We start from the raw sequence: 10394 nt of genomic DNA, 5'->3' as shown, positions 1-10394 counted from the left end.
GTGTTTGTTCTGTGGGTTCTGTGTGTGGGGTTGTCCTGTGGGTTCTCTGTGTGTGTGCTTGTCTTGTGGGTTCTGTTTGTGTGTGTGTGTGTGTGTGTGGGGGGGGGGTCCGTGGTTGTTCTGTGGGTTCTCTGTGTGTGTGGTTGTCCTGTGGGTTGTGGTGCTGTGTTAAAGAGAAGGATCAGAGGTTCAGTGTAGAGTTTAAGACAACAGAGAAGCGTCACATCATTAAGAGACATGATGGCATTTCAACAGTCAAACAGTAGATTTATTATTTCAATACAAAACAAACTCCAGTACTTGGAAAAAAGAAAAACACGAAAATGTTGAGCTTTCATAAGGTAAGAAGACTACATTCATCTTTTAGTCATAACAGTGGCATCACTCTGCCACAGACTTAAAACAGGCGCCGTCTTTTCCAAATATCTGGCCACAAAAACGGTTTAAAAACAAAAATAAAAGGATGAAAAAGAAAACGGACCATGAATCCACAGTCATCACCTCTAGGACAGAGCGATCATTGAGCTAACTACCACAATTAATAATCATTAGGCAATTTAAACTCTTCAATACGGACATCTTAATAGCCAATCAACTTCACTACAACCATTTCACAGCGCCCATTGCTAGTGGCATCATTGGCGCCATGTGGCAACCCCCTCGGGCACAGACCCGGACCACAGCTGGCCCAGAATCAACTTCTATCTGAGATTCTCCACCAAACTGCAGCTTCTCTGCAATGGCAGGAAAACAACTCTGCCTTGTTTAATAATACGCTATTCACAGAATATAATTCTCTTGAAGTAACACAATCATATTAAAATGCGTCTGATGCAATACCACGGTTCTAATACACGTTCCACACATTAGTCATGATCATTCCATACACGGTGCTCTGGTTCTAAGAGGGAAAACAAAACTCCACACGGGAGATCTCCACCCAATTTGGCTTATCCTGATGAAGTTCTGATATGATCCTGAGATGAGTCCCAGGGCATTAGAACCTCCTTTCCTTGCCTATACACAGGCCTCACACTGCACAGTCACGGTCACCTCCGGGGCTCAATACTGACTATATATGGACACCTGAGCACCTGGACCTGGGCTGGGCTTAGATAAGAGGTGTGTGTGTGTGCGCAGATGCTGTAGTCACACAGGAAGCTGAGGTAGCTAGGGACACAGAAGGTCCAGAGCAGAACAGAGGTGACAAGTGTGACAAACTGAAGTCACTGAGGTCATTTCCTGTGGGGCCTTTAGTGACAAGCTAAAGTCACTGAGGTCATTTCCTGTGGAGCGTGTGCGCAGCAAACTGTGCTTGTGCCTTTTACATGTTCAGTGTTTAAAAGACTTTTAACGACCTGAGATCACTTCTCAGTAACAATCTGGATCAGACGAGATCAAGAGTCACTGGAGAAGTAAAGAAATGCAGTTAATCACAGATACAAAATTCATCAGGAAACCTAAAAAACTTGTAATGCTTACATTTAAAATAAAGCTTCATTAGGGGGTCACTGTGTTACAAAAGTCACAAGGGCAGATCATTCAGTCAGCGTGTATTCGATCACATCTTTAACAAATTCTAATGAACATTCAGGATGAAAGCCACAAAATGAAATTTTCCACATGCAAACAATCTCGTCTCATGCTAGCCAGTACCAAAATACCTGAGACCCAGTAGAAGAACAATAAAGCCGTTTCTTACACTGCCCTCTACTGGAGGTTTAACGAACAGCATCATTCATAGTGTTTACCCTTATCAAAAACATGTAGGGACAAGGCAGGGGATTCACATTGTTAGTGGATATTTAGATATTAATGAATAAGAAGACAACATAAGGAAATAATAACATCAATACAAAATAAAAACAAAGTATAATGTCAGCTTTCTGTCAAGAAAAGAAACAAAAACAAACATTTCCAACAGTCACCACAAATCATGAGGGACTGCCTGAGGTCATTGGTTATGTGGGAACAAAAACACACACAAACAAACAAACAAACTAAATAAACACATAACATAAAAGACCAAAAAAACCCGTACGAAGGAGGGGAAGTGTTGAGGCTATCAGCATATCATATCATATATTGCAACATCCTTTTGGGTAGGAGCAAACTGAAAACACTAGGGGCAATATAGGAAGTGATCATCACAGGCACAAACCACAAACCCATCTTATTCACTCGCTAACACACACACACACACACACACACAGTGTCGTTCGCAGGCTATAATGCATACCCGATTGGTCCCTACAGAGACTCTCTCTCTCCCTTATGGCAGACCTGCTCCTGAAAACTCCACAACCAAACCAGTCAAACGGTCCACTCTGGAGAACACAAACCCCCTCACAGCTGAAGAGCACAACCGGGCTCTGACATCAAAAAAGAGACAACCAACCAACCAACCCAGTCAGTATAGCCAGAAAGCATATACACACACACAAACACAAACAAATGGTAAAAGGACACCAGTGATGGAGGAGAGCCAGCTCCACTGCAGAGGGACAGTCCTTGGGATGCACAGACACCCTCTCCATCATGAACACACACGGCTCACGGCCTACATCCTGGTAAAAGCCACCCTACAGGATAGTCAGTCTCCATCCTGGTAAACACCCACCCTAGAGGATAGTCAGTCTCCATCCTGGTAAACACCCACCCTAGAGGATAGTCAGTCTCCATCCTGGTAAACACCCACCCTAGAGGATAGTCAGTCTCCATCCTGGTAAACACCCACCCTAGAGGATAGTCAGTCTCCATCCTGGGGAAGATGGAGGTTACCACATCCACCATGGATACGAAGGGATAGCATAGGATGACACATCTAGTCACATCCAAGCCATATTAAAGTGTAACCAACTTATATATGAGGGGGGGGGGGGGGGGGGGGGAGGGAGTATGGCACACTAGATAACAGCTCAACAAAACCAGTGGCACAGCAGTCTCATGTGCCTGACTGACACACACACAGAGAAAGAGGGAGACAGAGAGCGACACACACACACACACACACACACACACACACACACACACACACACACACACACACACACACACACACACAGCGGGCCCAATCTGGCACGGTTCTGTCTCCCTAACAGGCCCACACAGTAGCTGGCCTGTGTTCTCCCTGGGACTGCTGTGCGCGAGTGGTGCTCCTGATCTGTTACCGAGCGGGTGAAGAAACCCAGAGGGTTCCCCAGACCTTCCCCACGCACTGGTGACTCATGTTCCTTACATTCTTACAACCTGAACGAATACTGAAATCGGCCAAAAAACAAAACGCACTCGGCACTACTTCATACTCCACACCATGACACCAGCAGCCATGTCATCAGTACCCTCAGAGCAACTTCTGCTAACCCCTGCTGTATCCTGCGATCCTCCGTGGCCTATGCTTACCCCTGTGGTTCCCTCTTATTACTGAATGTCAGATGAGGTAGGAGACAGTCTTATTTAAAAAAAGCGTAGCCACTGAAATGAGTACCTATCCTAAAGAATCCAACGTAGCAAGGAATGATATATAAAGTCCAACGAGAAACAATGCACAACTTAAACCATAACAAAAACAATAACAACAACAACAACAAGTCAAAAGAGAAGAACGTGACTCTTTTAAAAATTCCATTAGATGAGAGCGTGTCCGCCACAGGAGTCCTCGGCCGCTGGTGGCCGCCCTGAGAGAAGAGGTGCCGTTAGCGGCAGGCTCTGGACTCGGCCCGGCTCTGGCCCAGCTCTGCCTTAAGTTATACAATCCTCTCACACACATAAAGGAAAACAAAGTAGAAAACTGATAATTGATGTCAAATGTGTGAGGTACGGTTTGTGTTAAAAAGCTGCCTGCTCATTGAGAACATGTCAAGAATTGATGAGGACGTGAGGATATGTTCAGCAGCAGCACTGCGACACTCCCTGCTTCTGGCATAATATTGCATTTCAAACACAGAATGGCTGCTGTGTGTGTGTGTGTGTGTGTGTGTGTGTGTGTGTGTGTGTGTGTGTGACTATAAAGCCATGTCTCAGTATGTGTGTGTGTGCATACATATGGTCTAGATTAATGCTCTATTGCTGATAGTAGTCAGGCCAGTAGTTCTGTCAACACACGTGCGCACACACACACACACACACACACACGCTCACACAGAATATCTGAAGGAGACCTGAGATTTTTGGACCCTGACCACTAAGACCCACCCCGTCCCCTCCCCATCAGGTGCCTGATTGCGCCTGTGTACTCAACCAACCATCGGGGGGACAAAAGCCAGGCCTTCACCAGTGTGCTATAAAGAGGCTTCAGTCAAACCAGTCACTCATGGCACACACGCTTCCTCAAACCCCTCGTTAGGCAATTAACACACCCTTAACGAGGCTAATTGGAGTCGGTCTGTGGTGAGAACACAAGGGGAGGAGTCTGAGTAAGAGAGCCATTTCAAAAACTAAAGAGAAAGACCTGAATGTTTCTAAAATCATCCCTGATAAAAGAAAACTAAAAACTGAATGGCCGAGAGAGAGAGAGGTGGGTAGGGAAGGGGGGGGTCATTATGGGTAACAGTCTTCTCCAATCCTCCGGAATGCCACAGAATCGCCATGGTAACATTTGGAGCGTCCGTGCAGACAGAAGGCAGGACTGGAGGTGTAAGAGTCAAAACAATCAACAACAGCAGACAACACCACAGATAGAGCCTGACTGGGGGGAGAGAGAGAGAGGAGAGAAGAGAGAGAGAGAGAGAGGTATAGAGAGGTAATGTGTGAGTCTCCCACGTACCCTTTATGGTCAGAAAAAGATGACAAGAGATATGAGGTAATGTGTTTGAGTCCATTTCCCCCTCAATCTCGTGCGCGCACCAACATCACAAGATGGTCACCCCGAGAGATAGAGAGAGAGAGAAAAATAAAAGAGACGTGAGGTAATTCTTTTGAGGTAAAAGTCAAACGATGGTCATCCAAAGAGGGACAGATGCTAAAAGTAATATGAGGTATTGTGTTTGAATCTGTCAGCACATCCTCATCCCAGTCATTGGATGCTAACGCAGAAAGAAACATGAGGTAATGTGTGTGTGTGTGTGTGTGTGTGTGTGTGTGTGTCTCATTATCTGGTTTTGTGAGCTGGTCACCTGAGTTGCATCCAGCACACAGAAAACAAAATACGAATCCTGAAAAACAAAACATGAGGTAAAATAGCAGCCATTTTCTTTCAAAAAATAAAGAAGGGTTTAGTTTTCACTGAGATGGGAAAGACAAGAGCTCGCTCGCTCGCTCCCTCTCTCTCTCTCTCTCTCTGTCTCTGCGTCTTCAAAGGTCACGTGAGGGTCTCTTCTCCTCAGGTGCTGGACTCTTTGAGCGGAATGTCCAAGTTGGCCACAGAGGATACCACGGAGACCAGGTAGTCAGAGGTGTTGGTGTTGTTGCTGGTCGCCCGGGCAATCTGGGTGATGCGCTCCTCTACGCAGCCGGCCGAGAGACGCGCCTCGGCGTCGTGGTCCCAGCACTCCTCTATCGTCTCACACAGCTGGGCCAGTCCCTGAGGCAGGAAGTGACACAGGGCACAGGAAGTCACACGGGAGGGAAAACCATGAAATGGCAAAGAAATTAGTGGGAGAATACAGCAGCAACACCAGCAGCAAATGTTTCATAAATGAAGCAACACCGCCATGATAAACTGTGTATATTAATAAGTAGTTAAGTATTTTACAGACACTTTTGTCCAAAGCTACCTGCTACAGCAATGTCTGTTAGACCATGCTCTATATAGACGGTGTACAAGTCCAAACTGCAGTCCCTAATCTCCCAGTCACACTAGTGTCAGTGTGGGAAGCAGCATTAACAGCTGCTAACCTGAGCCGTGTCTATAACCGCGCACTTGCACACTTCAAACAGTGACTTTTATTGCTTAGACAAACAAAATATGTACATTTACAAACAAAACACGGCCATCAGCGGAGTTTAGTCCGCCATCTTTGTTTAAAATTTCCAGTTGGCCAGAGGAAGCTGGCGCACAGATTTATGGGTAAAAGGCTTGCACATTTGCTTCCGTCAGTGTTCCATTTGAGGCAACACTTATTAACGACACAACGCACTACAGATGTAAGTGCTTAAGGCTGATTTATGCTCGGGGACGTAAGCGCAAGAGGACGCGCAAGCCCCTTGCATGACCCTTGCGCGACTTTTCACGTCTTGCGTGCGTCGGCCCCTTTTTCTAGACTAGCGTCAATTTTTACGTAAGGTCTTACGCGAGCCTCGCAGCCTGCATTCTATCAACGAATGTTACGAGATGAGGTTACTAAAATATTATGCATGTCTACTCAGTTGTACAGTGCTTCCCAAGTAAAGAACTTCAAGTTTCAGACTTTCTGTTAGGGAACCTGTTATCTATCTGCAGAGCAAATGTCAGGCTCATACAAAAACATTAACGTGAATTAATTGATGCTAATACCTAGCGCGGTCTCTATAGGATTCCCCATATACGTTAGCATTAAGCTAACGTATTTTCTACCACAGTAAAACATGCAATACTATGTGATTGTTTTTAGAAAACGAATGTTACGTGATGAGATTACTAAAATGTAGTCTGCACGTCTGCTCAGTTTAACAGTGCTACCCAAGCAAAGGTTTGAAAAGAACTTCAAGCTTCAGACTTTCTGTTAGGGAAACAGCTTTCTATCTGCCAAGCAAATGGCAGGCTCTTGACAACACGCGCAACCTTTGGGAGCATGAACTGCACTGAGTAAATTTTGTGCAACAATTAACCCCAACGCTGAACAAAGCAGCCGCCTTTAGTATGCACTACGCACTGTATTGCAGTGTACTTCGTAAAGTGTGTGGTAATACACGGCCATGGTGTTTGAGCCAACAATCCCTACTCTCCCAGTCCCACTAGTGTCAGTGTGGCAATTAGCATTAGCAGCAGCTAACCTGGCGTATGAGCCAGCAGTCCCTACTCTCCCAGCCACACTAGTGTCACAGTGGAAGCCCATGACAGCAACGCGATACGCTTCCATCGTTTCGAGTGGGCGTGGTGTAGCATGTGGAAAAAGCATAACAGACTAGAATAGCCAGTTAGTAGGCTATCGTCACATTTATGTCTTTATATCAAAACTTTCATTGTGTTCAAATAAGCCCAGGATTAAATATAAAACATACCAGGAGCAACAAGCCCTAACAAGGCCATCCAAGCCTTTCTTTTTAGCAAATTAAACGACCAAACGATGCCACAGTCCTGCAATTTTCAGAGACGACACCAAACAATGTCATTGGCCGCTGCCAGGGAAAATCGCTCCTCATTTGCATAGGATTCAACTTTTTCCAACTTTTATCGGTCACGTCTCCCAAAACGGTGGTCTACATCACAATGGATTGGCTCCCGTTGAAATGCATGGGATTTAGAATATCGCGTCGCTCGTTACGGTGTCATGGGTTTGCACCGTCATGGGTTTGCACCGTCAGTGGGGGCGTTAGCATTAGCAGCTGCTAACCTGGTGTTTGAGCCAGCAGTCCCTGAAGAGCGGCCTCATCTTCTTGTGCACCACCACGTCCTGCAGGTCCTCCAGAGACGGGTGCTGCCCCAACTGCTCCTCAAACGGCGGGGCATACTCCTCCACAGGGCCTACACACACACACACACACACACACACACACACACACACACACACACACACACACACACACACACACACACACACACACACATTAATACCAACACACACACACACACAAACACAGAGACACACACACACAGAGACATTAATACCACCACACACACACAAACACACAGAGACACACACACACACACACACGCACACACACAGAGACATTAATACCACCACACACACACACAAACACACAGAGACACACACACACACACACAGACATTAATACCACCACCCCACACACAAAGAGAGAGATAGAGAGAGAGAGAGAGAGAGAGATTAATACTGCATCACAAACACAGACACAGGTGTGAGCATACACAAACACACAGAGTAATTTATACCGCCACACACAAACACACACAGGTTTGAGGAAAAACAAACACACACACACATAGAGACATTAACACCGCCCCACACACACACAGGTGTGAGGACAAACAAACACACCACACATAGAGACTATAACACCGTCGCACACACACACACCGTCGACTGCAGTGCAGCGTGAGATGACCTCCCAGAGCACCAAGCCCAGAGCGTATATGTCGATGCGCAGGAAGGCATCCCTCTGGAAGTTAATGGCCCCCTCCAGCACCTCAGGAGCCATATAGCGCCTGGTCCCCACCTATGGGGGGGGGGGAGAGAGAGAGAGAGTGAAATGGGTAAATTAGGTTATAAAGAGTAATGGCTATGCTAGCTATTAGGGGTGTAAATCTCTCATAACAAAAACGATTCGATTCTTATCTCGATACATGGGCACGATACGATACGAGAAAAGATGCATGTTGATAAAAAACGATTCAGTACGATACGATGCGATGCGATGCGATGCCGTTCAATTATTGAAAACACTAAGTCAGACATCCCAACCTGCAAAAAATCATTTCAGGGAGGTATTACCCCCCTAGGCCTACGTATTTCTGTTGTGGTCCTTAAAAGTTATAAAAGCATTATATCATTCTATAGGCTATAGTCCTATGCAATTCTTTGTTAATTATGTTTAAATATGTAGATTACTTTTACTATTTATTATATGCTGCTAATACTATCCTATTTATGTTAACTGCTTTTATTAGTATTCCATTGCAACTTTGAACAAGTCTAAGGAGCTTGTTGTTTTCATGTAGCCCTGGCAACTAGCTGGCATGAATAATATGCACATGAAATGAAACTCGTTGAACTCACCTAAACATGTCTATTAGAAAAATTTAACCCACCATGGGCAATGCTGAAATCACTGTAACAGATAGTACAGCGTGCAAGACGGCCATTGTGATTTACTTTTCTTTTCTTTTTGGGGGGCACTGTCCCTGTGCCATGGTGCCCCTGTTCCTAGATACAGTGAACTGATTAATTCGGTTCGGCAGAAGAGATAAAAGCCCGTCCACACTGAAAATTGATTGGTTGACTTACCGAAACAGGCTAATCAGGATGCTCATGAGGCACACACGCACACTGCCTCACACACACACGCACAGTCACTAGGTCCCTCTCCCTCTCTGTCGTGCGCAAGCTACACAAATGCTAACGTGGTTTGGAGCACGTCTGTCTCATGTGCGCGGCCTTGTTTGCTCGCTCTTGATTCCGGGAGATTTAAAGTAATTTGCGGGCATCAGGGAGACTATGTGGGAGACTCCCGAAACTTCCGGGAGACTTGGGATGTCTGCACTGGCATTTGCACTGTTCATACACTGCTTAGTTATGTTAGGACATCATGATAGCTCGGTCTCGGAATCATGACTATAAATGTTAATGATTCAAATATTCTCCTATTTATTATTTTATAATTATTTAAATCCGAGGATGTCTGTAGAAACACGCAATCAACAACAATGTATCTTCCTTGGCTGAAGTAGCTAGCATAGCATCGGCCATTGAAAATGAATAGCGAAGCTAGCATAGCATTGTTGAGAATCTGTCATTCTCTCCAGGTCCTTGCATTTATACTGAGAATACAGCCTGATTGGTTTATGCTTTGCGGGCTTTGGCCAATGACAGGCTGTCATTACAACAGGCCAGCGAGTGAACCGATTCATAACTTTTAAATCGGGCAAAGACCGGTTCATGAAATTTTAAAACCGATACGGGACTTCACGCATCGATGTATTTTTACACGCAGAGATGGGCAAAAATACATCAAAATGTATTTTGATACAAAATACTAAATACCTCTCAAATAAATGTATCAAAATAAAATACTAAATACTGTTGCCAGAAAATGTAACAAAATACAATACATGTATTTTGTATTTTTAAAATACAGGAAATACTTTTTCTGAATTTTCAGTTCTCACAATTTGGTATAGCAGAACATTCAGGTTTGGGCTATTCAGTTGCGTAACGTAGTAACCACAGGCCCAGGTGCAGGCTATTATGACGGGCCCTTGTCAGTGGTGTAAGGCAGTGGTTCCCAAACATTTGAGTCCCGTTTCCTTTTTTTCATGTTTGTAACCGCCGCCACAGGGCTCTCATTGCAATCTCTATGGCTTCCGGGAGGGCTTTCCCCACCGTGCTTTCGTCATACGTAATTGCGTATAAAAAAAGAAAGAAGAGTGAAGAAAGGGAAGAAGAGTGAAGAAAGGAAAGAAGAGTAAAAGAAGGAAAGAATAGTTGAAGAAAGAAAGAAGAAAAGAAAGAAGCGTGAAAGAAGGAAAGAAGAAAGGAAAGAAGAGTGAAAGAAGGAAAGGAGAGTGAAGAAAGGAAAGAAAAGTGAAAGAAGGAAAGAAGAGTGAACAAGAGTGGCTC

General features: G+C 45.0%; 1 protein-coding gene across 1 annotated transcript in view; it reads right to left on the bottom strand.

Moving 5' to 3' along the window:
• Positions 1-4959: 4959 nt before the first annotated feature.
• Positions 4960-10394, bottom strand: part of LOC308363444 (activin receptor type-2B-like) — a gene marked incomplete at its 5' end in the record, with an annotated part of 20963 nt that continues 15528 nt past the window's right edge. The window contains 3 exons of the mRNA XM_080836253.1: positions 4960-5521; positions 7473-7603; positions 8136-8274. Of these exons, the coding sequence (XP_080692379.1) occupies positions 5321-5521; positions 7473-7603; positions 8136-8274 (471 nt within the window). The 3' untranslated portion in view covers positions 4960-5320. The remainder of the gene's footprint in view (positions 5522-7472; positions 7604-8135; positions 8275-10394) is intronic.

Source organism: Sprattus sprattus (assembly GCF_963457725.1).
Source record: "Sprattus sprattus genome assembly, chromosome: 4".
Lineage (NCBI taxonomy): Eukaryota > Metazoa > Chordata > Actinopteri > Clupeiformes > Clupeidae > Sprattus > Sprattus sprattus.
The sequence above is the reverse complement of the archived record's forward strand: the minus strand, read 5'-3'. Positions and strand labels throughout refer to the sequence as shown.